This window comes from Macrotis lagotis, chromosome 2 (genome assembly GCF_037893015.1).
Source record: "Macrotis lagotis isolate mMagLag1 chromosome 2, bilby.v1.9.chrom.fasta, whole genome shotgun sequence".
Classification (NCBI taxonomy): domain Eukaryota; kingdom Metazoa; phylum Chordata; class Mammalia; order Peramelemorphia; family Peramelidae; genus Macrotis; species Macrotis lagotis.
The window spans coordinates 191,041,043-191,056,187 of NC_133659.1; the positions used below are offsets into that span (position 1 = coordinate 191,041,043).

Here is a 15,145-nt window from a genome sequence, read left to right on the forward strand (position 1 = left end):
GGAAGTCTCTTTTATCATGTTTCTTCCTATTTGGAAAATGTAATCTCATCCTTTTCTTTTCTCCCTTTATAAATACTGCAGCAAGATGGCTATCTGGAAATAAGGGAACTCACTCAAATTCTCAGTCATGAGCCACACCTCAGACAGTAAATTTTGAAGGAAGAAATGAAAGCTAAGTTTACAGATCCTATGACAAAACAACATATAATGGCAAAGAACTTGAATAGACTATAAATTTTTCAAGGGCAAGGAATCATGTTTTCTACCTCTCAGCAAAATCTATTCTCTCCCTGCCTAAAATTTCGAATCAAGTGTCTATCTAGAGTAAGTGCTAAAATGATCACTGCCCATTGATGCTCTTTTCTCTGGATCTCAAAATCAACTCTAGAGTGCTTTCTAGTTTAAAACACTGTGATTCCACGACTCTTCAAAGAAGATAGTCTGCTCTTACCTCTGTAGTGCTCCATTCTGGTATGGTGTGTGATACCCTGGGATCGGAAGCTGAGACTCAGGATATATCGCGGATCAGAGCTGTCCCGTACCAGGAAGGAACCATCTGGCTTCCCCTTCAATTTCATTTCAGCATCTTCCCAATTCATAGGCCCCCAATACCAACCACACTACCAAGACAAAAGCAGGTTTCTGGTTAATAGAATAGAAAAATGGCAAACATTTAAAATATTCCAAGCTACCAAAAGAAAAATACATCCTCAAAACATTTCAGTGGCTAATGGGTTGGGAATAGCCCTATCTATTAGCAATAGACAATAAGCTCATTGTTTTTCTGGACCTTTACAATCCCAGGAGAATAATTCTAGTATTTCCATGACTAGGGGCACTAAGGAACACTGGTGTAAACTAATATTGTCTGACAAGTGATACAGTTATACTTGTGTAAATTCTCTCCCTCCCCCAAAAAAGACATTTTACTACTCAAAATCTTTATGAATTAACACCTAATTACGCTTTCCTTCACCTCAGACTCGACAAGAATTGACCATATTTTAACTATAGGCAAATGGGGCAAAGTAAACCATCCTTCCCCAAAGCAGCGATTCTTAATCTGGAATCTGTGAATTTGTTTTTTGAATAGTTTGATCACTATATTTCCATATAAATGATTTCCTTTTGAATCTTGTGTATTTTAAAACATGTCTTTTTCTTAGATAAGGTTTCTAGGTTTCACTACACTGTCAAGGATCTTTAACACAAAAAGGTTAAGAACTCCTGCCCTAAAGAAAAGGCTGGAAAGGCCAAGAACAGTAGGTATCCCAGTGGTAGAGTATGGAATTGGAGTATGGGAAGGAAGGTACCTCCGGTCCCCAGCACAATCCTACCTTCTCCAATTCCCGAAGGCTAGCGGCAAAGCTGCTAGAGTCAGGTCGGTAGAGAGGACACTGAAGGTGCTGGGTGGGTTGGTTATGTAGGGATTCAGTAGCTCGAATGGGTACAATCCGGGGAAATGCATCTGCAGGGCAACAGAGGTCATCTATTCACTCCCCCAAAACAGATATTAATTTCTGGGAGTGGGGCAAAGCATAAGAGGCTAAGCTGGAAAAGGGAAAAGCCAAAGCAATAGGAGAGAGCTGGATGAACCAAAAGAAAGCTGTGTGGGCTTATGTGAGCTGTGAAGGCTAGTGAAGATGGGTTGGGGTCTTTTACCCCACCAGAAGAATAAGGGAGCAACTCACTAACCTGACTAAGGTGACTACTTCAGGGGCTTCACCAGCCTAGAGCAGATTCCAACTTCTCCCACATCGAGGTAAAGTTCCACGTAAAACAGCCTTGGAAATAGTCATTCGCCTACTTGCCCAGGGAGAGTAACAATTTATGCCAGGCAAGTAGAAAAGAATGTTCAATTCATTCATTTTATTTCCTAGTAGGCTGGCAATAGTGGGTATTGGCTGCCAAATGTTTGGTACTTATTTACAAGGCTGCAGTAAAAATCAAAAGCTTAGAAAAACCACAGTACTATTCATAACTACTTATTCATAAATTTTCCATTATAATAAGAAAAGATTTGGGCAACTATGCAAGGCCAACAAACTGGTCACTCCTAGCAACAAACAGGGAAAATTCAATAAGGGGACCCCAACTCTTAATAAAATCTGATCCAGCTACTTATGTAAATTCTCTCCCACCCCCAAAGAGACATTTTGCCACTCAAAATCTTTATGAATTAACAATCTTAACCATTTTAACTATAAGTAAATGGGGCAAAGAAAACCATCCTCCCCCAAAGCAGGGATTCTTAATCTGGAATCTGTGAACTTGTTTTTTAAAAATTCTGGTCACTGTATTTCCATATAAATGATTTCCTTTTGAATCTTTATGTATTTTAAAACAAATCTTTTCTTAGATAAGGCCTCTAGGTTTCACTAGACTGTCAAAACATAAAACAAAGATGTTAAAGACAGCTCACATTCACTCTTAGTAGTCTATAGCCTAGCCAAGGGGGCAAGACTCAAATTTTCTTCTAGATTTAGATTTTTCAAATAGAATCTCTCTCTCTTCTTCTATTCAACCCAGGCTCCAGTCCCACTCCCCCCTCAAAGTCCCTCTTCCTTCCCACCCAGAGTTAATCATACCATAAGCCCTACTTTCTCAAGTCTTGCCACTTAAAGCTAAGCTGACCTGGGGCATGGGGCGGAGGAGGTGGAGGCAAAGGAAAGGACTGCAGGGAAGACCCCATCGGAGCCACAAGGACAGATGTAGGCAGCGTCCCACTGATATCATCTAGAAGAGAGAACAAAAGCAAGCAGTTCAGAAATGGAAGAACAGACTAAGCAGTGGAGGTAGCAAGCAACAGGATACCCACTAAAGCCAAATGGGTTAATCCTGCCTTTGAAGGTAGATCCATGCAACCACCTTAACCTGGTTGGCATGTGAATATAGAATGGGAGAAAGATTGAACAGAATGTGTTTGGGAAGGTTAATGATTCTATTTCTAAAGTAGCTCAATGGCAAGAGTACTAAGGAAGGACAGAAATGAAAAATTCAAGCCAATACAACAGCAATGGTACCACAATATGCAAGAACTCCAACTTTAGGGAGGAAAAGGAAGGGATAGGGTCAAAATCAGAGAGACCAATACTAGAAATTTATCAAAGGCTCAATTGCTTCCTACTAAAGTAAAATTTGTCTTTTGAGCACTTCTTCCACCCCGCCTCCCAAAGCGCAGCAAAGAGTGAAGGGGAGAAGCACTGTACCTAGGAGGCTGAGGCTTCTTCGTGGAGGAGGAGGGGGAGTTGGAGGATGTGGAGAGGTCAGACCTCGCTGAGAAATGTCCACGTCCACAAGTGACACCGTTTCACCTAAGGGATTGATTCATGGAGCAAGCATGTTACAGAAAGCAGAAGCTAAAGGTCAAAAGCACGCAAAGGTCAAGGATGGCTGAATGGATCACAACTCTTGAAAAGTCTAAAGCCTACTTGTAGGGTTAAATCTTTACTGCACAGTAATAAAATAAATTTTAAACCTGGTTACCCATTTTGAATATTAAAAACAGAATAAGAGGTATTTGGAGAAATGGCATACATGTTAGAAGCCAGAGTCTGGGTTCTGTCAATAACTTATATAACCTTAGGGAGATATACAGACACATGTACATAAACCCTATTTATCATATTCATATTCACAGACTCCTAAGCCAAATAAGCATCAGAAAGTTTTTCCCTAGGGAATAAGGGACAGCACCTGCTATAAGCTCAGAAGAAGAGACAAAAAAAAAAAATGTGTAAGAAAAACATTGCCAAGGATAATAAAGATAAAGACTCCAAACCACCAACCAATTATTTCCTTCTAGATGGTCTGATTTTTACAGAACACTCTGTCATCAGTCTTTTTTTTTTTAATCTTTATATTAACTGTCTTTCCCATTTTCCTTCCCCTCTTTCCCCCCAGGACCTTATAGGACTCAGAGAGAACCATGAGACCTAGTAGGGGGAAAAAAATCTGAAAAACAGAGAAGCTTCAACAAGTGATTCCATGACAATCAAGTCAGTCACCAAGAATCCAACTAACTCTCTATTTTACTAAAATAAGAACAAAGAGTTCCAGAATGGTAAATGTGAGTCATTTTTTATAAGGTTGCATGTGAAATCCAGAAAGTTTTAGGAGACTACACAAGAACCTTGACTCATTCTACAAATCTGAGCATTCTCATCTTCAAAAAGTGGGTAAATAACTATTTATAATTTAACTTGAGGCTTGGGACAATGTGACATTACTGCTCATGTCACAAATACAGAAAAACAATGGTACTGTCCAGTTCTGATAGTTCCTCATTATCACCAGACTAAGAAAAGATACAAAATCAAGAGCAGCTCAGAAAGAGAAATTTCAAAAAAAAAAAAAAAAATCTTGACAAATCCAGACCTCAAAGCTCAATACAAAGTGCTAAATTATAAAAATTTATGGTTTTATTTTGATGAAGACCATTCATCACTAGAGCGTATTTAAACAGAAGCTTATCTTGACACAAACCATCTAACACCATCATCTTAACATGAGAAAAAAAAGCTTCTCCTCTTTGGAGAGACTTTTCATATAAACCAGGTAGTTGTTACCCATAAGACACCAGAGAGCCTTTCTTGGATTCCTAACGGTGCTGTCTGCTAAAACTACAATAGGAGTGACTTACTGATGACTTTTGACCTTCATTTTTTAAGAAGATCATGACATCAGGGAGGTGATGCCATGACAAGTACACGAATTGGATTTGAGTGAGGCGGGAACTATGCTAAGTCACAAGCCTCACTTTTTCCCCCCGAGTTATCTTGGTCCGATGGCCAAATATGAATCAGGACAAATGGAGACAACCCTGGATAAGGGGCAATGAGGATTAAGTGACTTGCCTAAGGTCACACAGCCAGTAAATATGGCAAGTGTCTAAAGCTGGATTCGAGCTCCCATCCTTTTCAATCCAAGGCCAGTGCTCTATCCATTGTGCCACATACCAGCCCTACACTGAACAAAAAGCACCCCACATACTAACCTGCCCCTCTCCCAAGTATCTTTGAATCCAGTCTACTACTAGCTAATTCAAAGATATCCCAGTAAAGTGATGTCACACTCAAACATTAACTGTGGGCCACAATATTGACTTAGAAAACCACAAATTAATGTTATCTATGTTTTATGTTTATTTTAGTTTTCCAAACATTTACCATTATATTTTAATCTAATTTGGGCAGTACTTGGTGTTTTATAGGTTTTGCTGGCTCCTACCACTGCTCTAGGACTAAAGGACCCTCCAATCAATGACTGTTTTCTGCACTGTGATCACATAAACCTATTTCTCATCCTCATGTTATAATAATAAATTAATGCATTTCATTGGAGGGAGGGTCCCTAATTATAAGCAAGTGTCCTTTATCTCAAGCTACAGACATTCACATCTTTCTTTTTCTTTAATTAGCCCTAAAGTTCTAGAATTTTACCCAACACCGTACAACATTCCTTTCTCTGGCCTACCCAGGTGAGCATTTCTGTGATAGATCTCCGATCCATTCTTCCCTTTTAGTTTGTCAGAAATCAATTGACAAATGTTTACTCATCATCTACCAGACACTATGCTAGAATGGGTATTCACGGACAAAAATAAACAAGTTCCTGTCCTTATGAAGTTTATATTCTTTTAGGGGAAACAACATGTGTGCCTATAAGGGGAAAGAATACATATTCAAGAAACTATATATATATATGTGTGTGTGTGTGTATATATGTGTGTGTGTGTGTATATATGTGTGTGTGTGTGTGTGTGTGTGTGTGCGCGCGCGCGCACACACACACACACACACACACAAAGATAATAGGGAACAGAGTGGTATGAGTCATTGGGGACATGGAAATCAAAAAAGGCTTCATAAAATAGGTGGTGCTTGAGCTGAACTTTGAGTGGAACTATTGAATCCCAAAAGTAGAAGAAGGAATATATTCCAGATATGGTGTCAATCTGCACAAAGGCATGGTACTGGGAAGTTGGAATGTTGTATATGAGTAAAGTTAATAAGGCTAGCTTAGCTAGACTGTATAAAGTGTGATGTAGAATACAGTGCAAAAAACTTGGAAAGGTAGGTTGAAGTTATATTTTAAAAGGTTCCAGAAACTAAGCCCAAAGGGCAACAAAAATGTGCATACCCTTTGATCCAGCAATACCACTACTGGGTCTATACCCTGAAGAGATGATGAAAAAGGGTAAAAACATCACTTGTACAAAAATATTCATAGCAGCCCTGTTTGTGGTAGCAAAGAATTGGAAATCAAGTAAATATCTTTCAATTGGGGAATGGCTTAGCAAACTGTGGTATATGTATGTCATGGAACACTATTGTTCTATTAGAAACCAGGAGGGATGGGAATTCAGGGAAGCCTGGAGGGATTTGCATGAACTGATGCTGAGCAGGATGAGCAGAACCAGAAAAATACTGTACACCCTAACAGCAACATGGGGGCAATGATCAACCTTGATGGACTTTCTCATTCCATCAATGCAACAATCAGTGACAATTTGGAGCTGTCTGAGATGGAGAATCCCATCATCCATATCCAGAGAAAGAAGTTTGAACAAAGACCAAGGACTATTACCTTTAATTTAGGGGGGGAAAAACCCTGATACTTATTGTCTGTTCTTCTATCTCTTATACTTTGTTTCTTCCTTAAAGATAGGATTTCTCTCTTATCACATTCGATTTGGATCAATGTATACATGGAAGCAATGTAAAGACTGGCAAATTGCCTTCTGTGGGGGATGGGGAGAGAAATAAGAGGAAAAATTGTAAAACTCAAAAAAAATCTTTATAATTAAAAAAAAAAGGTTCCAGGAGTTTGTATTTTATCCTAGAGTCCATAGGGAGCTAGCTGACATTTTGGAAGAGGTGGAAATTTGAGAGAGGAAAACCAGTTGAGATTATTGCAACAGTCTTAGTAAAGAGTGAAGGGGGGGGGGGGGGGTTGAGTTAGTGTGGTAGCAGTTGGAAGAAAGGGAGGGAAGCTTAAAGATATTGATAGTGAAAGCAGAAGTAACCAAAATGATGAATATACCTGGCTTACCTGTGAAGAAGGGGCTGAAGGAGACCGGAGAAAAGGCACTTTGAGTTCTTGTCAACCTGGGTTTCCTGGGAGGGGGAAAAAAAAAGAATGAAGGGAGAGAAAGAAAACCTGTGCATTGAGCTTATTGGAAAACTCAATTTCAGATGCACTGAAAAACAAAAGAAATCCCTAGTGTGGGTAAAAATCTTGTAATAAAGCCTAAAATTTAAAAGGTAGGGAAATGAAATAATTAAACAGCTTTTTGAACAGATTTGACTTCAGAATTCAAAAGCCTACAAAGCAATAAGAAATCCCTCTGGATCTCTATCCATACCCCAGCACATTAAAAGAGTAAAATACCTTGAGTGGTAATTAGCAAATCCATTTCAGGAGGATGGAATCAAATGCAGAGTCGATTTTATATGAAAGCCAAGAAAGAGGCTCCAAACCTGAATGGAAGCCAGGGCATAGCATCGGTTTTCCCACTGGGGACTACCGTTAGAATTGGAAACCTTAAAAGAATCCCATGGAATATAAGCTTAGACTTGAATACAGTACCATATGAGATGTAGTTCTCAACTACTTTTGCACAAATAACAGGAGGTCTCCAAGCCCTTAAGAAAAGCCCCAGGGAATAGTAAAATTGAAAATCTTAGACATCAATTAACAAGTGAGCTCCCACAGTAAGCTGGGCATAGTCCAGAACCCAAAGAGACCAATTCCTGTCCTCTCTGAACTGCTTAAGGATGACATGTGCCAGTAGATGCAATATTTTCCTTTAACAGACATTTTCTTGAATCTAGTCAAAACCCCATCGTTGGCTAACAGCTGCTCACAATGAAAAAATTCTCACCCTGGTTCCACTTCACTGAAATCAATGAAAGAAATGGAAAAGTCTATTATAAATCCATTTTAGACTAGAATTTCTGCCCTAACCCGCATCTTTCTGTTCTTTTTCTCTCAAATACTTTCCTGTTATTAAGGCTTTTCATTAGGATTATCTTCTACTTAAGGAGGATCTTTATGAGATGAAAGAACTTGGGGTTCCTCCTGGGCACCAAACTGAAAACAAACTTTTTCCTGAGAAATGTCACAGAAAAGTTGACTTTAAAGTAAATACCTACAGAGTGCTTTCTGGGGGGGGGGAGGGGGGAGGGAAGCAAGATTGGGGGAAAATTGTAAAACTCAATATCTTTAATAAAAATAAATTAAAAAAACAAAAAGAGTCAGTAAGACAAAAGCAAAAGAATAAAAAAGAGATGCTGCATTCACTAAAAAAAATGAATAAATAAATGAAGTAAATACCTTAGTTAGATCTGACTTTTCAATGAAAAACTAGAATATTCCAGAAGGGTCTAATGAAGAGAAATCCATGCTTAGGGTTTGCTCCTCTCCTCTGCCTGTCAGACTCTGGATTCCTTCTAGATTCTGCTTAACTGAAATCTTCTATAGGAAACCATTCCCAATCAACACACCACCAAGTTGTTCCCTACCTCCTAAAAAATTCCCTATATCATTTATGTTATATACATATTTATATCTATACATGTTAATAAATGAATTTAAAGTCTCAAAACAGCTTACCCTTTCCCCTGAATGCTCACTTCCAAATCTAAGGTGAATTTAATGTTGGCCCAATAAAACAAAGTCAGGAAAACTATGCTTTCTACACACACACACACACACACACACACACAGAGTTATAGGGGAATTATGATTAGAGGTTATATGCTGATTAGAGTCATATGTTGAAAAAGCAAGCTCCTTTAGGACAGGTGTCCCTCCCCCTCCTTTTATCTCCATCATCCAGCTCTGGTGATTCTTTCTCCACATTATCTCTCCCATCTGTCCTCTTCTCTCTAATCACACCCACTGCCACCTCCCAGATTTCTGCAACAGCTTCCTAATTGGTCTCCCTTACTGAAGTCTCTCCCCTCTCACACATTCTGTACACAATTGCCCATGTGATTTTTTTTTCTAAAGTACATTTCTAATCATGCTTCTCTCCTATTCAAAATCTAGTGGTTCCCTAGGTCCTCTAAGATCAAATACAATTAAAGTCAGACGAACCTTCTTCTTGTTCTTCATACACATTCCATTTTCCATCTCTAAGCTTTTGCAAAGATCTCCCATTCCTAAAATGTAACTCTCCCTTACCTCTAAAGAGTCTAAGAAAATCCTTAAGCTCAAATGTCTCCTCTTACTTGACCCCCACCCCAACTGTTGATGCCTATCCATTCCAATGACATTTTACTACATACATAAATGTGTTTCCATCAGTCCTGATAGACTATAATCTAAAGGACCATTAGCATCCTTGCTTCCTTTAAAGGAGAACTGTCGGGGCAGCTAGGTGGCACAGTTGGATAAAGCATTGGCCCTAGAGTCAAGAGTACCTGGGTTCAAATCCAGTCTCAGACACTTGATAATTACCTAGCTGTGTGGCCTTGGGCAAGCCACTTAACCCCATTTGCCTTGCAAAAAACCTAAATAAATAAATAGGTAGGTAGATGAACAAATAAATAAATAAATAAATGAGAACTGTCCCAGCCAATATAAAACATATGCCCACTATTCTCACACCTTCAAAACAAAATAGAGAAGTCATAATGTAAAGACCTAAGGAAGATAACTGAGAAGCTGTCTAGTTTCCACAACATGGTTACTCTTCAGTTCTTCCCTGTAACCTCTCTCTCTCTCTCCCTGCTGAGAATTGACACATACTCTGAACTTGATGCACACACTGCACAACCCAATCCTGGATAACTCAGTTGGCTGTATTAAAAAAAACAATAAGCAGTGCTTATCATGTTGCCTATAGCTGTTTAAAGCTCAGTTCTAACATGCAGTCTTCCTTAAAGGAAGATTTAACTCCAATGAATAAACATTTATCTTTAAGTCTGCCCCAGAGCTTCCAAAATGATTTTTTTTAAAAATAACTTGGGGGCACATTAGACTCAAGGGGTATAACATATTAACTCAGTAAGTAAAAACCTAAAACATTGGCCTTTCAAAAGGTTCACACTCCAGCCATTTGGCCATTCGCCTTTTTCCAAAGAAACTGCATTACTCCGCCATCTGCCCATGCTGGAGACTATAGTCTCTTTGATGCCAAACCCTGAGGAATGGCAGTACCCAAAATGCTCACATCTTGTGGAGGCCTTCTCACTTCAGCTATCTTCTCGCCTCCGCATTTTAGAAACCAAGAGGAGGAAGAGGAGGAGGAGGGTAATCTCTAGGATCTGGGACTTGGAATTCAACAATCATAGAACAGAAGATATGAGAACTTAAGCCTAGACTCAAACATTCAAAAACCCCAAACAATTCCACCTGATAGATTTCTATTATTCAGAGAACCAATGGCCAAGGGAAGTGTAAACAACTGAGAAGCTAAAAATTCAACTCCTAATGTATGTCTCTGCAGGAAACCACCCAATCAAAGCGTACCAAGTTTGAGGACCAATGTTAATACAACAGCCTAGCTGGAACTCTTTCAACATTTTTGTCCATATGATTTTCTCCCCCAGGTCATTTCAACAGTGTGCCAGGATGAATAGTGATGTCACTTTATCCTTGCCAGCAACAGAAAATGTGTAGAGAAGACTGGGGCAGGCAACTATAAGAATTCAGCAGGGCAATACATGAGTTGGATAAACAGGATGGAAGTTAACAAAGTTCTGGGTATACCACTTGCCAGATATAGGCTAGCAGTACAATAAAATAACTCTACTATCCAAATTACTAGTTTTGCTGCAGCAAATTTATAGACATGTCACAGCCTTTAAAAAGGTTGAGCAATGTTACAGCAGACTAAGCTAATGCAAGGTTTTGTATTTGTAAATACAGGTTATCTATGAAAGTCAAATTTCCTTCATTAAACCTCCATTCATTTATTCATCCACCTCCCATATATTCTCTATATATTTCCCTTGGGGAAAAAAATGTTTAAAAAAAACAGAAAAGTTGAACAATGGCAACAATGAAATACAAAACACCCAGAACCAATCAAATAAACACAATCAAAATTGTGTTTGATAAACACAATTTTCCTGCTACTGATTTAAGAATTCAAATTTCAATAAAAACTATTGCTGTAAAAACTGAAAAACAGTCTGGAAGAAATTAGGATTAAACTATCATTTCATACCACATACCACAATGTAACAAAAGAAACAGAGCCTAGATATAAAAGGTCACATCAAAAACAAATTGGAGGACTAAATACCTTTCACACACATCTAGAAGAAGAGGTCTTAGGTTTTGACCAAGAAAAGGAATAAAGGAGATTTCATTAGATTAAAAGGGATAAAGTTGCCCCAGGTTTTACACAAACAAGATCAAGGCAAGGATTAGAGGTGCAGAAATTAGGATTAGGACCAATGTATGAATTTGTTTGATTTGACTTTATGTTACAAGAGATTTGGGGGTTTTGTAGGGGAAGGGAAAGATTGATAATGATGATAAAAAAATTTTTAAAAATGTATCAATGAAACATTCTTTCAAAAATACAAAGAACGAAGTTCAAAAGGATAAAAAGATAAGTCAATAAGCAATTATCAAATGCTTACCAAGAGCCAAGAACCATGCTAAGTGCAAGGAAAACAAATCCAAGTAAAAAGAAAGTCCCTGACCTCAAGGACTCTACATTCTATTGGAGGGAAAAGTTCATAAGAGGAAAATGAAAGGGGTTGGGGGGGGGGGGGGAATTATTCTCTCAGCGACAAGATGAAGAAAGAAATTTGGAGAATCCTGAGAAGACACATGGAGTAATCACTGTTGGCATCATTGTTTAAATTTAATATATATTTTTTAAAGGTTATATGAAAAAGATTCATAGTTTCATATACAATCCTCTTTTTTTCTGTTCACGTATATGGAAACGCTTTTGTTTATTTATATTGTCAGGTTTATAATGAAAAAAAGAATTTAGGGGTGGCACAATAGATAGAGCACCAGCCCTGGAGTCAGGAGTACCTGAGTTCAAATCCAGCCTCAAACATTTAATAATTACCTCACTGTGTGGCCTTGGGCAAGCCACTTTTGCCTTGCAAAAACCTAAAAAGAAAAAAAAAAGAATTTAACAAAAAAAAAAATAATAATCTCCTAACCAGGCTGACCAACTCCCAAGCTTTTCAGCCCAGGAGTTTCTTAATCTTTTATGAATTAATAAGTGCTATCCTAGCTACATTTCTGAAAAGCCACATAAAAAGGCAGAAAATTCCTGGGTTCATTTTCAATCCCAGGACAATTCTGTATAGCAAGGTCAGATTCAAAAATTATTTTCATGAAACAACTCAAGGCACTCAATTATGGAGCTTTCAAGGAAAATCCAATAGGAAGGGTCAAAGTTTTAGAGTCTTAAGAGTAAGGGTTTGTCATTTCTGGGTGTGAAAAACTTAAGGCTTATGGACATACATGGAGAGAACTTCCTAAAATCATTTATCTAGCTCCAATGGGGAATGATAACCACAATAATGTAGGAGAAAATAGTTTTAGGATCATCAAGATGAAAAACCAAAATGACAAACTTTTCATGCAAAGAGTCAAATCATTTAGAATGTCATGATAGAGTTCAGAAACAGAACCCTTGGACAATAACTATTAAAGGAAAACAGGAAAGTTTCATAAATGTTCAGGTCTCTTCATGACAGCAAGAATCCAAACTGGTACCAAGACATCTCTTCTGTAAACATACATAAAAAGAAAAATATCATAATACTTTATACTGTCTCTACCCACCCTCTACTTCAATTTCATGATTATGGAAATTGTCAAAAATAGTTATCAACTAGCTCCTAAAGGAATTCAGCCTAGAGGAATGAACAGGAACACATGGTACCAGATTCCAAATATGTATGTGTATCTGAAGGTAATTTAGGAAGATCAGAAAAGAGCAGGACCAGGTTAACAATATTAAGTGATGCCACCCTATTCTTTCTTTCAAATCCAAATAAATATTTCAACAGATTTAAAAAACTCTAATCAGAGTATTTCTCTAGTTTTTTTGAAACAATAGTCAATGCAGACTTAGGCCATATGCAGTAGCTTTGCTGTTTCCATTCCAATATTAGTATTATAAATCCTACCCTGATTCCATGAAATGAAATTTGATAAGCTAATGAGGTCCATTTCTTTCTTCACTTACACTGTTCACTAAGCAGATTGATCCAAAACACAAAGGTCTCGGAATGCAAGGGGGTAAAACCATGCAGTAATTTTAAAGGCATTTAAAAAGAACTAGTTGATGCTGAGTGCTATTATTATTATTATTATTATTATTATTATTAATTTATTATATAATTTTATTTATTTTTTATGTTATGTGTATATATATATGTACATATTTCTCTTTAGAAGTGAAACATCTAAATCTCAGTCCAAAAGACCACACATCCAGAAAAAGTACTCATGAAGTCAGAGGGGAAATATATATTGTTTAATAATAATAATATTAAAAGAAGTGCTAAGAGGGGCAGCTAGGTGGCACAGTGGTAGAGCAGCCCTGGGAGTCAGGAGGACCTCAGACACATAATACTAACCTAGCTATGTGACCTTAGGCCAAGTCACTTAACCCCATTGCCTTTCAAAACAAAACAAAAAAGAAGTGCTAAGGAAGGTGAAACAGTTTGTGGTAGCAGCATTACAATCAATTACTGTTAAGAGAAGTGAAAAGGGAGGGAGTAGAGAGAGAATGGGGAAGATAGAGATAATAGTAAAAATACCCAGAGATTAAGTATAAAGTTAAACTATGCCCCAATGAAAGTGCAGGTCCATAATTAATTCCATCAAATAGAAAAACAAAGCATTTACCCTTTGTTTAGAGGTTCTAGAGTCTGATGTCTACTAAGTGCCACATTTCAAAACCTTAAACCTTACTTATTTCCAATCCCCTAGAAAGGCTACATTGAGAGTTGGGCTAGTAAGATCTATAGAAACCATAACTACCAGGAACAGACTTTTAACAAGTCTCTCACAGCTGTGAGGCTGCCAGCAAGACTGGCACATCATAAGCTATGGGAAATATGACAAGCAGCACCACAGCCAAGCACTTAAAAAGGACTTAACTTCTTACTGCAATCATATCTTTAGCTTTTCTTCCAAACAGCACAAGATGTTGGGGCTGAGATTAGACTCTCATTTTAGAGATGGGAAATGGGGCACACAAAAGAAATAGGAACTTGTTCAAGGTTACCAAATGTTGGAATTCAAATAGGCATCTTAAATCCAGACAACCAATTAATTCAGCACTTTTACCAAATGACCATTGCATAACACTAGGCATATTGATATTCAACAACTACCTCAATACCTTTGTCAGAAAGTCCCTGAACCAAAAACCCTAATTCTCCCATATCCTGAACTAAGCCTTCTTTGCTAAATAACTTGCTTTGTAGCAGAAATCTTCATTATGTTCACTGTGAGAGTTGGAGCCAGAATACCCAAAGGTCATTATATTCTGCTACCAAAGGCAAAAGTCATGTAACAATAAATATTATTTTCTACTCTCAAATCTGTTGGATGTAGCAGCTAATTTAACATCAAACCAAACCTCTTATCTGAAGATTCTGGAATCACAGATCCAAGTCTTGGTCGATAAAGAACAAAGGCAATATACAAACCACAAGAACATTAGCAAACTATCTTATGTCATTACACTTGGCTCGACTCTCCCACCAACCCCTATCACTGATGAAAATTTAATTTTCACTAGTAAATAGAGCTCCAAGTGCATAATCTACCACAAAAAGCTGTTTCAGCAGCCACATTTCAAGACCTTAGTTTCCATCATTAATCTATTAAAGATACTTAAGGGGCAAATATATTCACCCAACTAAAGGGGGAAAATACCCTGACAGCTGTTTTAGAAATAAGCACGACCTGATCTTCAAGGATAACAAGGCTGTTCAAAAGTAGCAGCAAAGTCAAATTTGAGGCTTCTAAAAAAAATTAACCACCAAAATAAGTATACCCAATACAAATACACCTATTGACTCAACTCTACTATCTTCATTTCCATGCACTGACATATATCACTAATTCCAATACAATGGAAACTTTCTCAGGAAATTGTTACTCATAAACTATATAAACCAGCATTAAAAAACAAACAAAC

General features: G+C 37.7%; 1 protein-coding gene across 3 annotated transcripts in view; it reads right to left on the minus strand.

Moving 5' to 3' along the window:
* The window catches only part of SOCS7 (suppressor of cytokine signaling 7), a 37,676-nt gene that overhangs the window by 20,208 nt on the left and 2,323 nt on the right, over positions 1–15,145 (minus strand). For all 3 annotated transcript variants that reach the window (XM_074224116.1, XM_074224115.1, XM_074224117.1), the window contains exons 2-6: positions 7,054–7,118; positions 3,210–3,314; positions 2,635–2,736; positions 1,338–1,468; positions 452–620 (exon numbers count right to left, since the gene is read on the minus strand). In XM_074224116.1, the coding sequence (XP_074080217.1) occupies positions 452–620; positions 1,338–1,468; positions 2,635–2,736; positions 3,210–3,314; positions 7,054–7,118 (572 nt within the window). The remainder of the gene's footprint in view (positions 1–451; positions 621–1,337; positions 1,469–2,634; positions 2,737–3,209; positions 3,315–7,053; positions 7,119–15,145) is intronic.